At 39.4% G+C, this 26,031-nt stretch overlaps 1 protein-coding gene across 1 annotated transcript in view; it reads right to left on the reverse strand.

The window, feature by feature from the left end:
* Nucleotides 1-305: 305 nt before the first annotated feature.
* CENPI (centromere protein I) overlaps nucleotides 306-26,031 on the reverse strand; it is a 68,236-nt gene continuing 42,510 nt past the window's right edge. Inside the window, exons 20-21 of the mRNA XM_019956246.2 lie at nucleotides 3,548-3,589; nucleotides 306-2,601 (exon numbers count right to left, since the gene is read on the reverse strand). Coding sequence (XP_019811805.2) covers nucleotides 2,500-2,601; nucleotides 3,548-3,589 — 144 coding nt within the window. The 3' untranslated portion in view covers nucleotides 306-2,499. The remainder of the gene's footprint in view (nucleotides 2,602-3,547; nucleotides 3,590-26,031) is intronic.

Below are 26,031 nucleotides of genomic sequence, written 5' to 3' on the forward strand. Positions count from 1 at the left end.
TTGTTTCTGTCCCTATTCTTTGCTTTTTCTTTATAGTATCTAATATTAGACATCTATTTACAACCTGTATTATCTGTCTTCTCCAATGGAGAAGTAAATTCCACAAAAGCAGGTACTATATAACCAGCACACAGAAGAGTTCACAGCACATGGTAAGCTCAGTAAATATGTATAAAATTAAAAATGAGTGAATACATAGGATTCTAGTCTGAACACCTTCCAATAATATAGTTCAGGGTTGTTTTGCTTTACAGGAAAAAAAGAACTGCAATGTGCTCTTAAATACAAAAGTAAATTCAGCCTGATTTCTCTCAAATGATACAAATTTTATTAAAAGGTGGAGAATTTTTCTGTAGCACTGAAGCAAAATTCTGTGGTAAATTTTCAGCAAGATATTCTAGCTATTATAAAAATTTTAAAAAGCTTCAGAATTATTCCTGAAAATAAGTTACAGTTAATTTATTTGAACCTAAACATTTAAAAATGGGATATATATATATATATATATATATATATATAAACACATACATGCACATGCACAAAATAGAGCAGTCTCGTAAAATCAAACTGGTAAAACTCCAGGAATGTGCATTATCACACAGTTCTCTCCCTTTCCTTCTCTCATCAAATTTCTACTACCAGTGAAGGCCCAAGAATCTACCAACTACCTAAAGTCAGCTTTTAGAGTTAGAAATATATCCTGTTAACTTGGTGTTGGTATGGCTGTCCAAAATCAGTAAAAGGGCAACATTTGCAGAGGTTTCAGAGGCAGCTGAGTATTTTCCATAAATATGTCTGGCTTAGCTGCCGCTGTATATTATCATCTGCTCTCTTCCATAAAAATGCAAATCATAGTTCACAAAAATGTGAAAAATCCCACCACATAATGGATATATCTCCTTATGCATAATTTGGTGGAAGGCAGAGACTGATGATGAAGTCATTTTTCACTAGTGGGCTAAAGAACCTAGATCCTGGAAATAACATCAGCCACACTGAGGCTCTCCTGAGCCATGGGTAGAAAGCCAGTTTACGCACTCCCTGAAGGTAGCAGTCTGTTGGTAAAACGAGTATGGAAACTCAAGTTGAGCCTCTTGATCTCTTCAGCAACAAGGAAGTTTAGTCCCATATGCTCAGTTTGCTTCTGTCAACATTCATTTAATGTTGATCAGGTGGAGGAAGGAAAAAAAAGCCCCTTTGACCCAATGCTGTCAGAGAGCATAAATCATAAAGTTAATGGATTTTCATTTTTACAAGAAGTGCATAAACAATGTCCACTCTCCTCCTGAACTAGCAACTGGGGGTTCTAAAAGTGGTTGCCAACTTTTTGTAAAGCAGTTAACTCCTGCAAACAGTTTGCTACACGAAAAGTCAAAGGCTATACTTACCTTGTTCTCAGTTTTACAAAAGCTGATGGCAGCCACAGCAAAGAATGAGCAGCTAGTAAGCCGGGTGTACCTCTGCTCCTGTGCAAAAGGCCTGATAAACTCTGAAGCTACACTTGTACACACGTGGTCCATGGCAACCAGATGTCTTAGTTATCTATTCCGGTGCCAGGTTGGGAGACCCTGGTAAAATTCAGAGGCTTGTAACTTGCCTGAGGCCAATGGTGGCTAAAATAGTATCACTCATCCAACATGGTCTTCTAGAATAGAGGTCAGGAAACTTTTCTATAAACAGTTTTACAGTAAGTATTTTTGGCTTTGCAGACCACAGAGTATCTGTCCCAAAAACTCAGCTTCAACACTGTGGCAAAGCCAGAGACAAGACGTAAATGCCCAGACACGACTGCCTTAGAGAGGGAGCCTGATTTCATCCAAGGGTCATAATTTGCCAACTCTACTCAAGAACTCTGCCATTTCCCATCATGAGGTGGAGTCTAATACCCCTCCCCGTGAACTTGGGGAAGTGTGTGATTTGCTTGTGACCAAGAGAGTATGAAGGAACTGAGAGTGCATGACCTCCAAGGCTGCATCAGAAAAGGTGATGTTTTTTGTCCCTGAGACATCTGCCTGCCTGGAGCCCCAAGCCACCACAGAAGCATCCAGTTGTCCTGAGGCCACCATGCTGTAAGGAAGCCCAAGTGAGCCACATGGAAAGACCACATGAAGAAGCCTTGAGACTCTAAGAAGAGGGGGAGATTAACTCAGCCAGCCTCCAGAGTTCTAGCCCTCCATCTACCCGACTACAAGTTTGGGAAAGACCCTGAGGCAGAACCACCCAGTTAAAGCTCTCCCCAAATTTCTGCCTCGTAGAAATAGAAATATTAATAATAAATGATTGCTATTATTTTAAGGCACTAAACAAAAAAACTCAGAACACAGTCTCAAAACTAGTGAGTGGCAGACATGAGATTCAAACCTAGGTTGGCTTGACCCCAACACCACGTCTGTTCTATTACATGACTGCTAACAGCAGCCTTTTTAAAATATCATGCTAAAACATCCGTGACATGAAACATAAAAACAAAATGTTGATCAGGTGGTTCACGCTCTCTGCTCAGGGGACAGAAGAACGATGAATACTACTTCTTATGAAGTGTTTCAAGCCGTGTAACCCCTCTGAATATAAATAGTCCAAATACCAGTTCCATTTCTTCCCCTGCAGGCACAAAAATGGGAAAATTACTCATCAGGTATTTACTTTGCTTATTCTCTACCTCCTCTTCTTTGCCTAGAAAAAGTTCCCAGCATCCTGGATGTGCATACCAAAAGTAAGCTCGAGTAGCCATGTTCTTTACTAAAACTCAGTCACTAAAGCAACATTCAAACTAGAGCATACCCAAAATTTAAAGGCTAAATATTCCTTTTATTATATTGACAAAAATATTTAGCTGTTCAGCTGAACAAGTACTGTGAAATGGAAATGGGTCATCATTCCTGCACTCTAGGAATTTAACATCTAAAGTACACAGCACAGGAGCAGACATTATTACATTAATGTCTATATTAAATATGTACACAGCAGAGTTTCTATACTGAGACAACTGTGTTTGGTTTTGTTACAGTCACACTTTGACTACATGCAAATGTATTATAGAATAAGACGATGCACAGACACAACAGCAAGAGTCAAACTATGAATAGTTTTATCTATGTAGAGGGTATGTGCCAATGAAGTCACATAAAAGTCACTGGAATTAATTCAGAAAGCAAATACTTTACTTTGAATTTGCCTAGGCAGCAGACATGGGATTTGGGGGAAAGTAAAGGTATAAATTCTTTTGATGAAATGAAGCTTTATCCCTGCTGCTGCTGCTGCTGCTAAGTCGCTTCAGTCATGTCCAACTCTGTGCGACCCCATAGATGGCAGCCTACCAGGCGCCTCTGTCCCTGGGATTCTCCAGGCAAGAATACTGGAGTGGGTTGCCAATTCCTTCTCCAATGCACGAAAGTGAAAAGTCAAAGTGCAGTCGCTCAGTCGTGCCCGACTCTTAGCGACTCCATGGACTGGAGCCTACTAGGCTCCTCTGTCCATGGGACCCTCCAGGCAAGAGTACTGGAATAGGAGCTTTATCCCTGCACATGATGAAAATAAATTTCCTTACCCGAATAGAGCTCATGTTTACTTTCCTTTCTTCTGGGCATTCCTTTAAAAACAAAAAAACAAACAAAAAAGGAAATGGAGAGAAATGGGGATGAAAATATTTGGTTAGCAGAAATTACCAGAAAATTAAGATGGCTCTTCACTGTCTGATTCATGCTATGTTCTATTCCTACCAACATTCTTGGAATCCTTTTGAATAAACACCCACTATAACCTTTCATATTTTTCCCTAGAAGCACAAACAGAAAGAACATAAAATCGCAGTAGATAAAGTGAGCACCATTTTGTTAATCTATGGCCTCATTTTTAAAAATTCTGGACTCAGTCACGGGTGGAGATGAAAGGTGTTATAGAAGGTTTTTCCTGAGGAATATGATTATCTGAATTGAGTTTTGAAGGATGAGGACGAAGTCTGGTGAGGCAGTCTGTGTACACAGTAGATTTCTGAAATTGTAATTTTTTAGGTAAACTCAAGAGCTAGGTGAACTAGCTAGTTATTCTCTGGTTTTAACTATCACCTACGGTACTTCACTGAAAAGCTATCAATTCTAACGATCATTTTTATGACTCACTGAGAAAAAACTCTGCCGATCAAACCATGTATAACACAATTAGAAGTTTATATTTTACACTGAGTGAGTTTTAGATGTAGGCAGATTTTGAACATATATCATTTTTACCAACATGAAATGGTAAATGCAAACAAAATTCAATGGTGAAATTTTGAAATGGTGAAAGTTATTTCTAAAACTTCACATTCAGAGTCTAACTCTTCTGAATTACTTTTTTACTTGAGGGTTGTGGACATCTATGTTTATCTTCACACAGTATCATTCTCTGTGCCAGAGTGTGCATTATGCAGCATTTCTTAAAAGAACAGAAAGCTACGGTGCTTGGGTCTCAACTGCAAAAAGCTAACCTACTTTTGGCCCTTGCCTCAAGGAAATGTCCCTAACATGGATGGTTCCAGCTCTTCCCTACCTTCTTACTTTGAGTCATTTGATTTTAAGGGCTTAATACAGTTCTCCATTATCATCTCCAATTCTCCCCCATGCTGCTGCCATCCAATCTGCAAGATCTGATTCTGGCCATCTGCCAGTACACACTTAAAACAGCAAATGACAACTCTATCATGATTGCTACCTGGCTGACATCAATCACAAGATGCACCCTTATCTCTGAAAAGTTAAAAAGCAAAAAAAAAAAAAAGTAGTTTTGGAACTGATGAAGTATCATCCATGCTGATGAATTTCATACTTATTTCTCGCATTCCAATACCTCTCTTGAGCTTTAAAGGTCCCTGTTTCAAGGTGCCTACTTAAACTTCTTGGATATCTAACAGGCATCTCAAACTTAAGTAGGTCCTACTTAACTGATTGATTCTTGATTCTTAACCTGCCCTCCCCGCAAAAACAAAATAATCTATCCTGTTCTTCTATCAGTCAGTCAGTTCAGTTGGTCAGTCGTGTCTGACTCTTTGTGACCCCATGAACCGCAGCATGCCAGGCCTCCCTGTCCATCACCAACTCCCGGAGTCCACCCAAACCCGTGTCCATCGAGTCGGTGATGCCATCCAACCATCTCATCCTCTGTTGTCTGTCCCCTTCTCCTCCTGCCCTCAATCTTTCCCAGCATCAGGGTCTTTTCCAATGAGTCAGCTCTTTACATCAAGTGGCCAAAGTATTGGAGTTTCAGCTTTAGCATGAGTCCTTCCAAAGAACACCCAGGACTGATCTCCTTTAGAATGGACTGGTTGGATCTCCTTGCAAGGGACTCTTAAGAGTCTTCTCCAACATCACAGTTCAAAAGCATCAATTCTTTGGTGCTAAGCTTTCTTTCTAGTCCAACTCTCACATCCATACACGACTACTGGAAAAACCATAGCCTTGACTAGACAGACCTTGTTGACAAAGTAATGTCTCTGCTTTTTAATATGCTGTCTAGGTTGCCCATAACTTTCCTTCCAAGGAGTAAGCGTCTTTTAATTTCATGGCTGCAATCACCATCTGCAGTGATTTTGGAGCCCAGAAAAATAAAGTCAGCCACTGTTTTCCCCATCTATTTGCCATGAAGTGATGGGACCAGATGCCATGATCTTAGTTTTCTGAATGTTGAGCTTTAAGCCAACTTTTTCACTCTCCTCTTTCACTTTCATCAAGAGGCTCTTTAGTTCTTCTTCGCTTTCTGCCATAAGGGTGGTGTCATCTGCATATCTGAGGTTATTGATATTTTTCCCGGCAACCTTGATTCCAGCTTGTGCTTCCTCCAGCCTAGCGTTTCTCATGATGTACTCTGCATATAAGTTTTTACTCTACAAATAAGCAGGGTGACAATATACACCCTTGATGTACTCCTTTTCCTATTTGGAACCAATCTGTTGTTCCATGTCCAGTTCTAACTGTTGCTTCCTCTTGTTCCTTAATCTAAGTCACACTGGCCTTCCTTTTTTCCCCTGAATCCTTTAAGTACTGTCCCCACTGCCTAGAATGCTCTTCTTCTAGTTATCTTTAGAGTTGGCTTATTCTCATCTTTTAGAAGAAATCTCAGATCAATTGTCACCTCTTCAAACAGGTCCTCTTTGAACACTCATCCCTGACAACTCCCCAGGCACACACTCTCACGCCACCCTGTTTATGCCTTTCATGGCATTTCTCAAAGTTTAAAATTATTACATCTACTTATTTCATTACTTATTTTTTGCTTGTTCTCATTAGAATAAACTGCATTTGGACAGAGACGGTAGCTTATCTTCTTAAGCACTGTATTCCCAGTGTCAAAAGCATGCTGTGCTGTGCTGTGCTGTGCTTAGTCATTCAGTCCTGTCTGTCTCTTTGTGACAACATGGACTGTAGCCTGCCAGGCTCCTCTGTCCGTGGTGATTCTCCAGGCAAGAATATTGCAGTGGGGTGCCATGCCCTACTCCAGGGGATCGTCCCAACCGAGGGATTGAACCCAGGTTTCCCACACTGCAGGCAGATTCTTTACCATCTGAGTCACCAGGGAAGCCCAAGAATACTGGAGTAGGTAGCCTATTCCTTCTCCAGGGGATCTTCCCGACCCAGGAATCAAACCAGGGTCTCCTGCATTGTAGGCAGATTAAGCCCGTCAAAAGCATAGTGGACACCTAATATTTATTGAATGAATAAACAAAGATATATCTAATTATTAGTTCAAAAGTAATTGATAAGAAAACCAAGAGCTTCAGAATTTCCTGAAACATAAGCTTGACAAATGTCCAGACGCATGGAGTAACTTGAGCTCTTCGGATACTGAGAACTGATTGACCAAATTAAGTTTACTAAATTATCTCTAAAAATATGGTCAATTTGAAATATTTACAATGTGATAATTCAGCAAAGTAAAACTGTCAGAATTAAATCACACTAACATCGTATCAGAGGTTATTTTTATCACCTCAAAGGTATAATCATTAGATAATGAGCAGTAAGTTGGTGACATGGCTCAAAAGGTATTCTTTTAAGAGAAAGAATGACATTAAAGCACAGTATTTTCAGAATCATACAGAAACATTAATTACAAAATGCTAGTTACACATTTTGCCAAATGTGCACAATGCTGTTAGAATTAAACTTTCAAGGATCAGCCTTCCTGCTGTATAGCACAGGGAGCTCAACTCAGTGTTCTGTGATGACCTGGAGGAATGGGATAGTGGTGGCGGAGTTCAAGAGGGAGGGGATATATGTATACACATAGCTGATTCACTTTGTTGTACAGAAGAAACTAACAACACGGTAAAGCAATTATATTCTAACCTTAAAAAAAAGAACCAACCTTCCTAAAATATTTTTTAAAACACTTCTGATTTAAAAGAATATATTAATTCCTGAACCCCCAAAATAAGTTTGCTTACCTATGTCTAAGTTGATAGCATTTACCATTTTAGAGACTGAATCTTATAATTAAGACATACACACACACACACACACACAGTTTGGGAAGAAAAGAGAACTAACTTAAAGAAAATTAATTCTATTCTGTGATTCATCATGTAGTATTCCAAGTAAGAACTGGATGCAACTGGACTCCCATTTATTGTTAGCAGTAATGTAAGTTGGTAAACATCTATTTCTGCTTTATTGACTATGCCAAAGCCTTTGACTGTGTGGATCACAATAAACTGTGGAAAATTCTGAAAGAGATCAGAATCCCAGACCACTTGATCTGCCTCTTGAGAAATCTATATGCAGGTCAGGAAGCAACAATTAGAACTGGACATGGAACAACAGACTGGTTCCAAATAGGAAAAGGAGTTCGTCAAGGCTGTATACTGTCACTCTGCTTATTTAACTTCTATGCAGAGTACACCATGAGAAACGCTGGACTGGAAGAAACACAAACTGGAATCAAGATTGCCGGGAGAAATATCAATAACCTCAGATATGCAGATGACACCACCCTTATGGCAGAAAGTGAAGAGGAACTCAAAAGCCTCTTGATGAAAGTGAAAGTGGAGAGTGAAAAAGTTGGCTTAAAGCTCAACATTCAGAAAACGAAGATCATGGCATCTGGTCCCACCACTTCATGGGAAATAGATGGGGAAACAGTGGAAACAGTGTCAGACTTTATTTTTCTGGGCTCCCAAATCACTGCAGATGGTGACTGCAGCCATGAAATTAAAAGACCCTTACTCCTTGGAAGGAAAGTTATGACCAACCTAGATAGCATATTCAAAAGCAGAGACATTACTTTGCCAACAAAGGTCCGTCTTGTCAAGGCTATGGTTTTTCCTGTGGTCATGTATGGATGTGAGAGTTGGACTGTGAAGAAGGCTGAGTGCCGAAGAACTGATGCTTTTGAACTGTGGTGTTGGAGAAGACTCTTGAGAGTCCCTTGGACTGCAAGGAGATCCAACCAGTCCATTCTGAAGGAGATCAGCCCTGGGATTTCTTTGGAAGGAATGATGCTAAAACTGAAACTCCAATACTTTGGCCACCTCATGCGAAGAGTTGACTCATTGGAAAAGACTCTGATGCTGGGAAGGATTGGGGGCAGGAAGAGAAGGGGACGACAGAGGATGAGATAGCTGGATGGCATCACTGACTCAATGGATGTGAGTCTGAGTGAACTCCGGGAGTTGGTGATGGACAGGGAGGCCTGGCATGCTGCAATTCATGGGGTCGCAAAGAGTCCGACATGACTGAGTGACTCATCTGATCTGATCTGATCTGAAGTTGGTATAACTTCTACTGAAAGCAATTTGACAACACCTAACAAAATTACACCTAACAAAAGAAGCACGCCGGCTGTGACAGACCTTGCAGGACCTCGCAGAAGTGTGGTCGAGAGGAGCTACCCCACGTCTGAGGTCGGGGCGGGGGGCGGCCAAGAGTGCCAGGCTGCAACGGTGCAGGAGCGGCTGACAGGAGCTACTCCACATCCGAGGTCATGGGCAGTGGCTGGGAGGAGCTACCCCATGCCTGAGGCCAAGGGAGGCGGCCGGGAGGAGCTACCCCATGTCCAAGGAGTGGTGGCTGCACGGGTGCAGGAGGGCCAAGAGGAGCTACTCCACGTTCAAAGTCAGGAGGGGAGGCGGTGAGGAGATACCCCTCGTCTAAGGTGAGGAGCAGTGGCTGCACTTTGCTGGAGCAGCCATGAAGAGTTATCCCACGTCCGTGGTAAGAGAAACCCAAGTAAGATGGTAGGTGTTGTGAGAGGGCATCAGAGGGCAGACACACTGAAACCATAATCACAGAAAACTAGTCAATCTAATCACACAGACCATAGCCTGGTCTAACTCAATGAAACTAAGCCATGCCCTGTGGAGCCACCCAAGATGGGCGGGTCATGGTGGAGAGGTCTGACAGAATGTGGTCCACTGGAGAAGGGAATGGCAAACCACTCCAGTAATCTTGCCTTGAGAACCCCATGAACAGTATGAAAAGGCAAAATGATAGGATACTGAAAGAGGAACTCCCCAGGTCAGTAGGTGCCCAATATGCTACTGGAGATCAGTGGAGAAATAACTCCAGAAAGAATGAAAGGATGGAGCCAAAGCAAAAACAATACCCAGCTGTGGATGTGACTGGTGATAGAAGCAAGGTCCGATGCTGTAAAGAGCAATATTGCATAGGAACCTGGAATGTCAGGTCCATGAATCAAGGTAAATTGGAAGTGGTCAAAAAGGAGATGAAAAGAATGAACGTCAACATTCTAGGAATCAGCAAACTAAAATGGACTGGAATGGGTGAATTTAACTCAGATGACCATTATATCTACTACTGCGGGCAGGAATCCCTTAGAAGAAATGGAGAAGCCATCATGGTCAACAGAAGAGTCCGAAATGCAGTACTTGGATGCAATCTCAAAAACGACAGAATGATTTCTGTTCGTTTCCAGGGCAAACCATTCAATATCACAGTAATCCAAGTCTATGCCCCAACCAGTAACGTTGAAGAAGCTGAATAGTTTTGTGAAGATCTACAAGACCTTTTAGAACTAACATCCAAAAAAGGTGTCCTTTTCATTATAGGGGACAGGAATGCAAAAGTAGCAAGTCAAGAAACACCGGGGGTAACAGGCAAATTTGGCCTTGGAATACAGAATAAAGCAAGGCGAAGGCTAATACAGTTTTGCCAAGAGAACGCACTGGTCATAGCAAACACCCTCTTCCAACAACACAAAACTCTACACATGGACATCACCAGATGGTCAACACTGAAATCAGACTGATTATATTCTTTGCAGCCAAAGGTGGAGAAGCTCTATACAGTCAGCAAAAACAAGACCAGGAGCTGACTGTGGCTCAGATCAACTCCTTATTGCCAAATTCAGACTTAAATTGAAGAAAGTAGGGAAAACCTAGACCATTCAGGTATGACCTAAAACAAATCCCTTATGATTATACAGTGGAAGTGAGAAACAGATTTAAGGGACTAGATCTAATAGATACAGTGCCTGATGAACTATGGACTGAGGTTCGTGACTTTGTACAGGAGACAGGGATCAAGACCATCCCCAAGAAAAAGAAATGCAAAAAAGCAAAATGGCTCTCTGGGGAGGCCTTACACATAGCTGTGAAAAGAAGGGAAGCGAAAAGCAAAGGAGAAAAAGAAAGATATAAGCACCTGAATGCAGAGTTCCAAAGAATAGCAAGGAGAGATAAGAAAGCCTTCCTCAGCGATCAATGCAAAGAAGTAGAGGAAAACAACAAAACGGGAAAGACTGGAGATCTCTTCAAGAAAATTAGAGATAGGAAGGGAACATTTCATGCAAAGAAGGGCTCAATAAAGGACAGAAATGGTATGGACTTAACAGAAGCAGAAGATATTAAGAAGAGGTGACAAGAATACACAGAAGAACTGTACAAAAAAGATCTTCATGACCAAGATAATCACAGTGGTGTGCTCACTCACCTAGAGCCAGACATCCTGGAATGTGAAGTCAAGTGGGCCTCAGAAAGCATCACTACAAATAAAGCTAGTGGAGGTGATGGAATTCCAGTTGAGCTATTTCAAATCCTGAAAGATGATGCTGTGAAAGTGCTGCACTCAATATGCCAACAAATTTGGAAAACTCAGCAGCGGCCACAGGACTGGAAAAGGTCAGTTTTCATTCTAATCCCTAAGAAAGGCAATGCCAAAGAATGCTCAAACTACCGCACAATTGCACTCATCTCACACGCTAGTAAAGTAATGCTCAAAATTCTCCAAGCCAGGCTTCAGCAATACGTGAACTGTGAACTTCCAGATGTTCAAGCTGGTTTTAGAAAAGGCAGAGGAACCAGAGATCAAATTGCCAACATCTGCTGGATCATGGAAAAAGCAAGAAAGTTCCAGAAAAACATCTATTTCTGCTTTATTGACTATGCCAAAGCCTTTGACTGTGTGGATCACAATAAACTGTGGAAAATTCTGAAAGAGATGGGAATACCAGACCACCTGACCTGCCTCTTGAACAACCTATATGCAGGTCAGTAAGCAACAGTTAGAACTGGACATGGAACAATAGACTGGTTCCAAATAAGAAAAGGAGTATGTCAAGGCTATATATTGTCACCCTGTTTATTTAACTTATATGCAGAGTACATCATGAGAAACACTGGGCTGGAAGAAACACAAGCTGGAGTCAAGACTGCCGGGAGAAATATCAATAACCTGAGATACGCAGATGACACCACGCTTATGGCAGAAAGTGAAGAAGAACTCAAAAGCCTCTTGATGAAAGTGAAAGAGGAGAGTGAAAAAGTTGGCTTAAAGCTCAACATTCAGAAAACTAAGATCATGGCATCTGGTCCCATCACTTCATGGGAAATAGATGAGGAAACAGTGGAAACAGTGTCAGACTTTATTCTTGGGGGTTCCAAAATCACTGCAGTTGATGACTGCAGCCATGAAATTAAAAGACCCTTACTCCTTGGAAGGAAAGTTATGACCAACCTAGATAGCATATTCAAAAGCAGAGACACTACTTTGCCAACAAAGGTCCATCTAGTCAAGGCTATGGTTTTTCCAGTAGTCATGTATGGATGTGAGAGTTGGACTGTGAAGAAAACTGAGTGTTGAAGAATTCATGTTTTTGAACTGTGGTGTTGGAGAAGACTCTTGAGAGTCCCTTGGACTGCAAGGAGATCCAACCAGTCCATTCTGAAGGAGATCAGCCCTGGGATTTCTTTGGAAGGAATGATGCTAAAGATGAAACTCCAGTACTTTGGCCATCTCATGCGAAGAGCTGACTCATTGCAAAAGACTCTGATGCTGGGAGGGATTGAGAGCAGGAGGAGAAGGGGATGACAGAGGATGAGATGGCTGGATGGCATCACTGACTCAATGGACGTGAGTCTGAGTGAACTCCGGGAGTTGGTGATGGACAGTGAGGCCTGGCGTGCTGCAATTCATGAGACTGCAAAGAGTCGGACAAGACTGAGTGACTGAACTGAACTGAACAAAATTACAAAGATATACCCTTTGAAGTCAATTCCATGTGCAGCAATTTTATCCAACAGACACACTTGCACATGTATGAAATAATTTATATAATTCAAACATATTCATTAGAGTATAATTTAATAATGATTGGAAATAACTCAAAAACTCAATTTATAAGTTATATGCTTAACTTGTACTACATCCATACAATGAAATACTACAGAGACAACAAAAAGAATGAGGCAGTCCTTTATGTACAAATATGAAACAAAAGGGATTCTCTTGTGGCTCTGTGGTCAAGAATCTGTCTACCAAAGCAGGAGACACAGGTTTAATCCCTGGGTTGGGAAAATCCCCTGGAGAAGGGAATGGCAACCCACTCCAGTATTCTTGCCTGGAGAATCCCATGGACAGTGATGCCTTGAAGGCTATTTTCCATAGGGTAGCAGAATTGGATACAACTGAGCAACTGAGAACACACACACACAGGCAAAACAAATGCCAAGATACTAAGTCAAAAAAAAAATTCAAGAGACAGGAAAAGTATGTATAATGTACAGTGTTGAAAAAGATCATTTACACAGAAATATACTATACACATCTGGAAGGATATTCAAGAAACGGAAGATGGCTGTTCTATGATAAGTGTCCACATGGAGTTCCACTTCCAGGATAGGATCACGAGGAATTCTGTGGAACTACTCACCAGAAAACAGGCAAAGTTGGCAAAGACTGGTTTTATAAACCCAGGATTTAAAGTCTCTTGAAATTATCCTAATGACATACAAAAAATATAAAAATATTTATTCAACAAGATCTACTAAAATTCCATAAGAATAGCAGTGTAAGCCATTGGTCCTTCCTAGTTAGCGTGGCAGATAAATCAGGGCTGTAAATATTTACAATAAAAATGAAGATCTCAAATTGATAATCTAATTTATTGCCAAGAAACCAGAAACAGGAGAGCAAACTAAACCCAGAGAAATAAAGAAAGAAATAATAAAGATCAGAGCAGAAATAATAGAAATAAAAAGTATATAAAGAGAGAGAATATCACACTTCCTGATTTCAAAACTTACTACAAAGTTTCAAAATAAAATAATGTGTTACTGGCATGAAGACAGACATATAGACAAGTGTAAATGAACAGAGAGCTCAGAAATAAACCATCATGGATATAGTCAAATGATCTTTGACAAAGGTGTCATGGCCATTCACTGGGGGAAAGAACAGTCTCTTTAACAAATGGTACTGGGAAAACTGCATCTCCACATGCAAAGGAATGTAGTTGGATCCTTTATACCATATACAAAAATTAACTGAAGGAAGGGAAGAAAATGGACTAAACATCTAAACATAAGACTAAAAACTATATGGATTTCTATATCAGTAGAAAACTATATTTTTCAATGGATTAGAAAAATCCATAGGGGGAAAGATTTATGACACTGGATTTTACGATTTCTTAGGTATGACACCAAAAGCACAAGCCAAAACAGACTACATCTATATCCATATATACATATCCAAATGGCATTATATCATGCTTAAAACGTCTATGCATTAAAGGATGCAATCAAGCAAAATGAAAAGGCAACCTACAAAATGGGAGGAAATATTTGCAAATCATATATCTGTAAATAATTAATATCCAGACTTCTTATATAAAGAATTCCTATAACTCAAAAACAAAAAATCAAATAACCCAATTAAAATAACAGCAAAGGACTTGTAGATATTTCTCCAAAGAAGATAAACAAATGACCAATGAACATATAAAGAGATGCTCTGCAACGCTAATCATTATGGAGACGTGAACCAAAGCCACAATAAGATGTCACTTCATACACATTAAGATGGATATTATGATTGCTATATTTAAAATGGATAACTGACAAGGACCTACTATATAGCACATGGAACTTTTCTCAATATTATGTGGCAGCCTGGATGGGAGGGGAGTTTGGGGGAGAATGGATACATGTATGCTGCTGCTAAGTCACTTCAGTCGTGTCCGACTCTGTGCGACCCCATAGACGGCAGCCCACCAGGCTCCCCCGTCCCAGGGATTCTCCAGGCAAGAACATTGGAGTGGGTTGCCATTTCCTTCTCCAATGCATGAAAGTGAAAAGGGAAAGTGAAGTTGCTCAGTCGTGTCCGACTCTTATCGACCCCATGGACTGCAGCCTACCAGGCTCCTCTGTCCATGGGATTTTCCAGGCAAGAGTACTGGAGTGGGGTGCCATTGCCTTCTCCAGAATACATGTATATGTATAGCTTAATCCCTTCACTGTTCACCTGAAACTATCACAATATTGTTACCCCAACAGAAAATAAGTTTAAATTTTAAAAAAGATGGTTATTATGAAAAAAACTAGGAAATAGTAAGTACTGGTGAGGAGGATATGGAGAAATTGGAATTCTTCTGCACTGATGATATGAATGTAAAATTCATATGAAAATAGAATGCTGTTTCCTCAACAAAGTAAAAAAACAATTACCATATGATTCAATAATTCCACTTCTGTGTATATATTCAAAGGAATTGAAAATAAGAACTTGAAGAGAGAACTTTACATGCATGTTCATAGCAGCATTATTTACAACAGCCAAAGCTGGAAGCAAGCTAAATGTTCATCAAAGAATAAACAGATAAACAAAATGTGGTGTATACATACAATGGAATATTATTCAGCCTTTAAAAAGGATATTTCAAAACACTGCTATAACATGGATGAACCTTGAAGACATTATACTAAGTGAAGCAAGCAAACATATGATTCTACTTATATGAGCTACCTGGAACAGTCAAACTCACAGAGACTGAAAGTAGAATGAAGGTTACAAAGGCTGATGTGAGGAGGCAGGAGGGAATAGGGAGTTATTGTTTATTAAGTACAGAGTTACAGTTTTACAAGATGAAGAATTTTAATGCCAGTGAACTATATACTTTAAAATGGTTAAGTTTTATATCATGTATTTAATCACAATTTTTAAAGCTTTTAGTTTTTAAGTAGAGAAAAATCAATGACACTAAAAGTTTGTTCTTTGAGAAGATCAACACTGACAAACTTTTGGCTAGACTAGGGAAAAGATTCAAATTACCAAAATCAGGAATGAAAGGGGGAAAACATTACCAACTTTATAGAAATAAATATTATCAAAACAACAAGAACCTATTGTATAGCACAGGAAACTATATTCAATATCCTGTAATAAGCCATAATGAAAAAGAAAAGAAATTATTAAAAAATAAAAGTTATTATCAATAAATTAGATAAATGATATAAAATGGACAAATTCTAGAAAAATAAATGTTGAAAGTGACTCAAAAAATTGAATATCTGTATAGACCTATGACAAGAAAAGCGGTTGACTAGTAGGGGACACATGCATCTGTGGCTGATTCATGTCGACGTATGGCAAAAACCACCACAATGTTGTAAAATAATTATTTTCCAATTAAAACATAAATTAATTTTTTAAAAAACCTTCCCAATAAAAATGCCTATGACCAGATCGCTTCATGGGTAAAATTTACCAAATATTTAAAGAAGAATTAATGTCAATCCTTCACAAACTTTTCCAAAGATTAGGAGAGAGAATATATCCTAACTTATTCTTTGAGGCCAGAATTAACCTGAAACCAAAACCAGACAAAGACATCATGAGGAAAAACCAATATCCCTATCCACCACAATTTACTGGGAGACCAAATTTGAAGGAAATTATGCTAGGTGAAATAAGTCAAACACAGAAGGACAAATACGATAAGATACCACTCATATTATGCATCTCAAATAATCAAACTCATAGAAGCAGAGAGAGTAGACTGGTCATTGCCAGGGGCTGAAAGGAGAAGGAAAAGAGGAAGCATTAAAAAAAGTACACGTGATAAACTAAAAAATTAATAAATTAAGAGTTCATCAAAATTTAAAACTTCTGTCCTTCAAAAGATACCAAAAAATGAAAAGAAACCCACAGACTAGGAAAGAACTTTTGCAAATTATATATATATATATATATATATATATATATATATATATATGATTTGTAAATTATATGATAATCAACTGGAATTTAGACTATAGAAATGAGTCTTACAAGCCATTTAGACAAATAACCTAATTTAAGAACGGGCAAAGGTATAAATAGACATTTCTCCAAAGGAAATATACAAATGGGCAATAAGCACATGAAAAGATGCACATCAATAGCAATCAAAAAGCACATCAATAGCTATCAGGGAAATGCAAATTAAAACCACAATGAAATACTACTTCACAGCTTCTAGGATGGCTAGAATAAAAAAAAAAAAAAAAAAACCCAGACAATAACAAATCTTGAGGAAGGTATGAAGAAAATGGAATCCTTACACACTGCATACCCATAGATGAACCTTGAAAACATTAGAAAGAAGCTAGTCACAAAAACCCATATATTATTGTATGAGTTCATCTTTATGAATTTCCAGAATAAGCAAATCTATATAGATATAAAGTAGATGAGTGTTTGCCTAGGTCTAGGGAATAGGGAAACTGGAGTGTGATAGCTAAGGGACAAGGGGTTTCTTTTGGGAATAATAAAAATATTCTAAAACAGATTATGGTAATGGATGCAAAGCTCAGTGAATATACTAAAAGCCACTGAAGTGTATACTTTTAAATTGGTGAACTGTACTGTATTTGAATTATATCTTAATAAAGTTGTGAAAAATAAGAAGAAACAGAAAAAAAATTTAAGTGCCCATATCTTTTAGGGACATAGAATCAAACATTTATGTAAAATTGTGTAACATTTGGTATTTGTTTCAAACTAACTGGGTCAGGGGAAAGTATGAAACTGGATGGGAATAAAGACGAGCTGGGTCTACAGGGGCTCATTATACTATACATTCTCTCTCTTTTTGTATTTTTAAAATTTACAAAACATGGGACTTCCCTGGCCCTCTAGTGGTTAAGACTCCACGCTTCCACTGCATAGGGCACAGTTCAGCAAACTAATCCAATATGCCACACAGTGCAGCCAAAACAGAAAATAAATAAATACAATTTACAAAATAAAAAAAGTTATGTTTAAAAAAAGTAATACAGGGGTATTTTAATAAAGGGAATGCCAAAGTCGATGGCAAGGTTAAGCCAAAATCTAGAAGATGAGAGCCCAGAGGGGTAAACCTAATATTCAAAGTCACTCCTGGCCTAAGGGAATTTGCCAATCCAAAGGAGTCACCTGCAAAACTGAGCTGCATCTCCACTAAGGGGTCATGAAATCAACTCAATGGACTTCAACAAGTATTTTAAAAAAAATTAGAATAGAATGGAATGGAATAAATCAGAGTATGTTATACACAGTGGCAAACAAACAAACAAAAACCTGAGCTGCACTTCCACAACCTCCAAGGGCTAAGGTAACTAAAGTCAAAGCAAAGGGTTTGCCGAAAGTGGGAACTCTCATAAGCTAACATTCACTTTAAACTAGAAACCCAAAGGGTTACCCTTCAAGGTAACAGTTCACCAGAAATAAATTAGCCTTCTCACAGGCTTGCAGTCTGTCCACCAATCATGTAAGGAATCTCAATTTGCATCAGGTTAGTGCCAAAGAGGGAGAAGGAAATGGCAACCCACTCCAGTACTCTTGCCTGGAGAATCCCATGGACAGCGGAGCCTGGTAGGCCTGCAGTCCATGACATGACTAAGCGACTTCACTTTCACTTTTCACTTTCATGCACTGCAGAAGGAAATGGCAACCCACTCCAGTGCTCTTCCTGGAGAATCCCAGGGACGGGGGAGCCTGGTGGGCTGCCATCTACGGGGTTGCACAGAGTCAGACACGACTGAAGCGACTTAGCAGCAGCGCCAAAGAGCATCCCTATGCTTGTATGCTTAGTCATGTCCGACTCTTTGTGACCCTATGGACTGTAGCCCACCAGGCTCCTCTGTCCATGGTATTCTCCAGGCAAGAATACTGGAGTGGGCTGCCATTCCCTTCTCTAAGAGTATCCCTAGGTACATGCAAGAAGCAAATGAAAGTTCTCTCTGCAGGAAGATATCATTCTAGTTTTCCAATTCTTTCTACAAATGATAGTCCAGGTGCCTATCACAAAGTTGAAAGTAAACAGGACACACAAAGAAATTAAGCAATATGAGGAAGAAACAGTAAAAGAAGGAGGCCGCAGAGACAGACACACAAAACTCCTGATAATGGAATTGTAAGACACAGATTACAAAACAATCTTGGACTTCCCTGGTGGTACAGTGGATAGGAATCCACCTACCAATGCAGGTTCAATCCCTGGTCTGGGAAGATCCAACATGCCCTGAGAAACAAAGCCTGAATGCCACAACTACTGAGCCTGTGTGCTGCAACTACTAATGCCTGCACGCCTACAGCCTGTGCTCTGCAACAAGAGAAGCCACCATAATGAGAAGCCCACGTACCACAGCTAGAGAGGAGACCCAGCTTGTCTTAGAGAATGCCTGTACACAGTAATAAAGACCCAGTGCAACCAAAAACAAACAAATTATTAAAAGGGTAAACCAAAACACTTTTTACTAAGTTTAAAGAAACAAAACACTGGATGAACAAATCAAGAAGCAATAAAATGGCTACCTAAAAAAAAAGGCTCCCTAAAGATAAAGATAGGATGGAGGAAATAAGGATGAAATTCCTATAGTTAAGAATTTGGTGGGGGAGGAGCCAAGATGGCAGAGGAGTAGGACGGGGAGAACACTTTCTCCCCCACAAATTCATCAAAAGAGCATTTAAAAGCCGAGTAAATTCCACAAAACAACTGAATGCCGGCAGAGGACATCAGGCACCCAGAAAAGCAACCCAAGTCTTTGAAAGGAGGTAGGAAAAAATATAAAAGACAAAAAAAGAGACAAAAGAAGGAGGGACGGAGTTCCATCCCGGGAAGGGAGTCTTAAAAAGAGAGAAGTTTCCAAACACCAGGAAACCTTCTCACTGCCGAATCTGTGCCGAGCTTTGGAAGCACAGAGGGCAACATAACAGGGAGAAAAAATAAATAAACAATTAAAACTCGCAGATTGCGAGCCCTACAGTAACTCCCCCAGTGGAGAAGCAGCGCAGACGCCTGCACACGCCATTAGCAAGCCAGGGCTGGGCAGGGAGGCGCGGCACGGGCTGCATCGCTTAGAGTAAGGACCTGGCCTGAATACCCTGAGCGCTATCTGAGTGAAATAATCTGGGCTAGCAAACCAGACTGTGGGATATCTATCACGCAAAAAGCCAGCCCTAACCTAAGACACCACCAGGCCCGCGCATGGAACAAAGGACTGAACAGAGATAGTCAGCTGCAGACCTTCCCCCTCCGGTGACACGAAGCCAGAGCCAGAAAGGGGCAATCGCAGCCCCAGAGAGACATTATCTATAAAACTGTAAGCAGGCTTCTTTGCTAACTAAAACTTCTTGGGGGTCTGGACGGTCAACATCTCCCTGAGAAGGTGCGCCAGTTGTACACCTAGACAACCGAGTGGCGGGGAGGCGTAAGTTGCAGCAATCGCGCTCGCTAAACACCTCATCACCTGAGCTGCTCGGACCTGGGAAGGGCACAAAACGCAGGCCCAACCGAGTCTGCACCTCTGAGGACTACCCGAGTGCCAGAACCTGAGCGGCTTGGACCTGGGAGGTGCAGGCAGCCCAGGGCCGGCCACCGATGGTTCCCCGCGGAACAACGTAGAGCCTGAGCAGTGTGGGCAGGGAGGCTACACGCGCCGTGAGCGGGGCAGACCCAGCGTGGCTGAGGCACTGCGAGCACACGCCAGTGTTATTTGCTTGCAGCATCCCTCCCTCCTTCCCCACAGCGCGACTGAACAAGTGAGCCTAAAAAAAAAAAAAAAAAAAAGTGTCCTCCACCGTCCCCTTTGTGTCAGGGTGGAAACCAGACACTGAAGAGACCAGCAAACAGAAGAAGCTATAACAGAGGGAACCGCCTTGGAAGCTACAGGCAATAGATTAAAACCCTGTGGTTACTACAGACTACACAGGAAGGGGCCTACAGATCTTGAGAAATATAAGTCGGACCAAGGAACTAGCCAAAAATGAGCTGAACCCACAATACTCACAACAAAACCAGAGAAAGTCCTCGATATATTTTTACGATCATTCTTTTTTTTTTTTAATTAAAAAAAATTTTTAAGTCCTCTATTATTCCTTTAATTTTCACTTTTACAACATATTACTTTGCAAATAAAAAAAGACCCTATTTTTTTTTCTTCAGCAAACTTCATATATATATTTTTTAGAATTTTTTGACCTTGTTTTTTTTTTTTTTTTTCCTTCTTTTTTTAACATTGTATTTTTGAAATTCCAAACTCTAGATTTTTAATTTTAGCTTTTTGGTATTTGTTATCAATTTTGTACCTATGGTTTTTTTATAATTTCTGTGACTTTTTTTCTTTTTCTCTGTTTCTTTCTCTTCTTCTTTTATATAACATTGTATATCTGAAATTGCAAACTCTACTCTAGATTTTTAATTTATGCTTTTTGGTATTTGATATCAATTTTGTACCTGTATTTTTTCTTTGTAATTTTTGCGACAATGTTTGTTTTTGTTTGTTTGTTTGTTTTTCTCTCTTTCTTTTTCTTCATCTTTTTTTTTTAACATTGTATTTTTGAAATTCCAAACTCTACTCTAGATTTTTAACTTTTGCTTTTTGGTATTAGTTACCAATTTTGTACCTATATTTTCTTTATAATTTTCGCGACCTTGTTTGTTCGTTTTTTCTCTCTTTCTTTTCCTTCTTCTTTTCTTTAACATCGTATTTTTAAAATTCCAAACTCTACTCTAGATTTTTAATTTTTGCTTTTATGTATTTGTTACCAATTTTGTACCTTTAAGAACCCAATCTTCAGTACCCACTTTTCACTAGGAAATGAGATAACTGGCTTAACTGCTCTCTCTCCCTTTGGACTCTCCTTTTTCTCCACCAGGTCGCCTGTGTCTCCTCCCTAACCCCTCTCTACTCCACCCAACTCTGTGAATTTCTGCGTGTTCCAGACGGTGGAGAACACTTAGGGAACTGATTATTGGCTGGATCTGTCTCCCTCCTTTTCATTCCCCCCTTTTATCCTTCTGGCCACCTCTGTCTCCTTCCTCCTTCTTCTCTTCTCTGTATAACTCCGTGAACATCACTGAGCGGTCCAGTTGTGGAGTGCACATAAGGAAGTGATTATTGGCTAGCCCACTCTCTCCACTATTGATTCCACCTCATCTCATTCGGGTCACCTTTAACTCCCTCCTCCCTCTTCTCTTCTCCATGTAACACTGTGAACCTCTCTGGGTGACCCTCACAGTAGAGAAACTTTTCATCTTTAACGTAGATGCTTTATCAGTGGTGCTGTACAGAAGGAGAAGTTTTGAAACTACTGTGAAAATAAGACCAATAACTGGAAGCAGGAGGCTTAAATCCAAACCCTGACTCCAGGGAACTCCTGACTCCAAGGAACATTAATTGACAGGAGCTCATCAAACGCCTCCATACCGACACAGAAACCAAGCACCACACAAGGGCCAACAAGTTCCAGGGCAAGACATACCAAGCAAATTCTCCAGCAACAAAGGAACACAGCCCTGAGCTTCAAGATACAGGCTGCCCAGAGTAACCCCAAAACCACAGACATCTCATAACTCATTACTGGACACTTCATTGCACTCCAGAGAGAAGAAATACAGCTCCACCCACCAGAACACCAACACAAGCTTCCCTAACCAGGAAACCTTGACAAGCCACCTGTACAAACCCACACACAGTGAGGAAATGCCACAATAAAGAGAACACCACAAACTGCCAGAATACAGAAAGGACACCCCAAAATCAGCAATTTAAACAAGATGAAGAGACAGAGGAATACCCAGCAGATAAAGGAACAGGATAGATGCCCACCAAACTAAACAAAAGAGGAAGCGAGAGGGAATCTACCTGATAAAGAATTCCAAATAATGATAGTGAAATTGATCCAAAATCTTGAAATCAAAATGGAATCACAGATAAATAGCCTGGAGACAAGGATTGAGAAGATGCAAGAAAGGTTTAACAAGGACCTAGAAGAAATAAAAAAGAATCAATATATAATGAATAATGCAATAAATGAAATTAGAAACACTCTGGAGCCAACAAATAGTAGAATAACAGAGGCAGAAGATAGTATTAGTGAATTAGAAGATAGAATGGCAGAAATAAATGAATCAGAGAGGATAAAAGAAAAACGAATTAAAAGAAATGAGGACAATCTCAGAGACCTCCAGGACAATATTAAACGCTACAACATTCAAATCATAGGGGTCCCGGAAGAAGAAGACAAAAAGAAAGACCATGAGAAAATACTTGAGGAGATAATAGTTGAAAACTTCTCTAAAATGGGGAAGGAAATAATCATCCAAGTCCAAGAAACCCAGAGTCCCAAACAGGATAAACCCAAGGCGAAACACCCCAAGACACATATTAATCAAATTAACAAAGATCAAACACAAAGAACAAATATTAAAAGCAGCAAGGGAAAAACAACAAATAACACACAAGGGAATTCCCATAAGGATAACAGCTGATCTTTCAATAGAAACTCTTCAAGCCAGGAGGGAATGGCAAGACATACTTAAAATGATGAAAGAAAATAACCTACAGCCCAGATTATTGTACCCAGCAAGGATCTCATTCAAGTATGAAGGAGAAATCAAAAGCTTTTCAGACAAGCAAAAGCTGAGAGAATTCTGCACCACCAAACCGGCTCTGCAACAAATAGTAAAGGATATTCTCTAGACAGGAAACACAAAAACGGTGTATAAATTCGAACCCAAAACAATAAAGTAAATGGCAACGGGATCATACTTATCAGTAATTACCTTAAACGTAAATGGGTTGAATGCCCCAACCAAAAGACAAAGACTGGCTGAATGGATAGAAAAACAAGACCCCTACATATGTTGTCTACAAGAGACCCACCTCAAAACAGGGGACACATACAGACTGAAAGTGAAGGGCTGGAAAAAGATTTTCCATGCAAATAGGGACCAAAAGAAAGCAGGAGTAGCAATACTCATATCAGATAAAATAGACGTTAAAACAAAGGCTGTGAAAAGAGACAAAGATGGTCACTACATAATGATCAAGGGAGCAATCCAAGAAGAAGATATAGCAATTATAAATATATATGCACCCAACACAGGAGCACCACAGTATGTAAGACAAATGCTAACAAGTATGAAAGGAGAAATTAACAATAACACAATAATAGTGGGAGACTTTAATACCCCACTCACACCTATGGATAGATCAACTAAACAGAAAATTAACAAGGAAACACAAACTTTAAATGATACAATAGAACAGTTAGACCTAATTGATATCTATAGGACATTTCATCCCAAAACAATGAATTTCACCTTTTTCTCAGGTGCACATGGAACCTTCTCCAGGATAGATCACATCCTGGGCCATAAATCTAGCCTTGGTAAATTAAAAAAAACAGAAATCATTCGAAGCATCTTTTCTGACCACAATGCAGTAAGATTAGATCTCAATTACAGGAGAAAAACTATTAAAAATTCCAACATATGGAGGCTGAACAACACGCTGCTGGATAACCAACAAATCACAGAAGAAATCAAAAAAGAAATCAAAATTTGCATAGAAACGAATGAAAATGAAAACACAAACCTGTGGGACACTGTAAAAGCAGTCCTAAGGGGAAAGTTGATAGCAATACAGGCATACCTCAAGAAACAAGAAAAAAGTCAAATAAATAACCTAACTCTACACCTAAAGCAACTAGAAAAGGAAGAAATGAAGAACCCCAGGGTTAGTAGAAGGAAAGAAATCTTAAAAAATAGAGCAGAAATAAATGCAAAAGAAACAAAAGAGACCATAGCAAAAATCAACAAAGCCAAAAGCTGGTTCTTTGAAAGGATAAATAAAATTGACAAACCATTAGCCAGACTCATCAAGAAACAAAGGGAGAAAAATCAAATCCATAAAATTAGAAATGAAACTGGAGAGATCACAACAGACAACACAGAAATTCAAAGGATCATAAGAGACTACTATCAACAATTATATGCCAATAAAATGGACAACGTGGAAGAAATGGACAAATTCTTAGAAAAGTACAACTTTCCAAAACTGGACCAGGAAGAAATAAAAAATCTTAACAGACCCATCACAAGCACGGAAATTGAAACTGTAATCAAAAATCTTCCAGCAAACAAAAGTCCAGGTCCAGACGGCTTCATAGCTGAATTCTACCAAAAATTTAGAGAAGAGCTAACACCTATCCTGCTCAAACTCTTCCAGAAAATTGCAGAGGAAGGTAAACTTCCAAACTCATTCTATGAGGCCACCATCACCCTAATACCAAAACCTGACAAAGATCCCACAAAAAAAGAAAACTACAGGCCAATATCACTGATGAACATAGATGCAAAAATCCTTAACAAAACTCTAGGAATCAGAATCCAACAACACATTAAAAAGATCATACACCATGACCAAGTGGGCTTTATCCCAGGGATGCAAGGATTCTTCAATATCCGCAAATCAATCAATGTAATACACCACATTAACAAATTGAAAAATAAAAACCATATGATTATCTCAATAGATGCAGAGAAAGCCTTTGACAAAATTCAACATACATTTATGATAAAAACTCTCCAGAAAGCAGGAATAGAAGGAACATACCTCAACATAATAAAAGCTATATATGACAAACCCACAGCAAACATTATCCTCAATGGTGAAAAATTGAAAGCATTCCCTCTAAAGTCAGGAACAAGACAAGGGTGCCCACTTTCAGCATTACTATTCAACATAGTTTTGGAAGTTTTGGCCACAGCAATCAGAACAGAAAAAGAAATAAAAGGAATCCAAATTGGAAAAGAAGAAGTAAAACTCTCACTATTTGCAGATGACATGATCCTCTACATAGAAAACCCTAAAGATTCCACCAGAAAATTACTAGAACTAATACTCCACCAGAAAATTACTAGAACTAATCAATGATTATAGTAAAGTTGCAGGATATAAAATCAACACACAGAAATCCCTTGCATTCCTATACACTAATAATGAGAAAACAGAAAGAGAAATTAAGGAAACAATTCCATTCACCATTGCAACAGAAAGAATAAAATACTTAGGAATATAACTACCTAGAGAAACCAAAGACCTATACATAGAAAACTATAAAACACTGGTGAAAGAAATCAAAGAGGACACTAACAGATGGAGAAATACACCATGTTCATGGATTGGAAGAATCAATATAGTGAAAATGAGTATACTACCCAAAGCAATTTATAGATTCAGTGCAATCCCTATCAAGCTACCAACAGTATTCTTCACAGAGCTAGAACAAATAATTTCACAATTTGTATGGAAATACGAAAAACCTCGAATAGCCAAAGCTATCTTGAGAAAGAAGAATGGAACTGGAGGAATCAACCTACCTGACTTCAGGCTCTACTACAATGCCACAGTTATCAAGACAGTATGGTACTGGCACAAAGACAGAAATATAGATCAATGGAACAAAATAGAAAGCCCAGAGATAAATCCACGCACATATGGACACCTTATCTTTGACA

Source organism: Bos indicus, chromosome X (assembly GCF_029378745.1).
Source record: "Bos indicus isolate NIAB-ARS_2022 breed Sahiwal x Tharparkar chromosome X, NIAB-ARS_B.indTharparkar_mat_pri_1.0, whole genome shotgun sequence".
In the NCBI taxonomy this organism is placed as follows: domain Eukaryota; kingdom Metazoa; phylum Chordata; class Mammalia; order Artiodactyla; family Bovidae; genus Bos; species Bos indicus.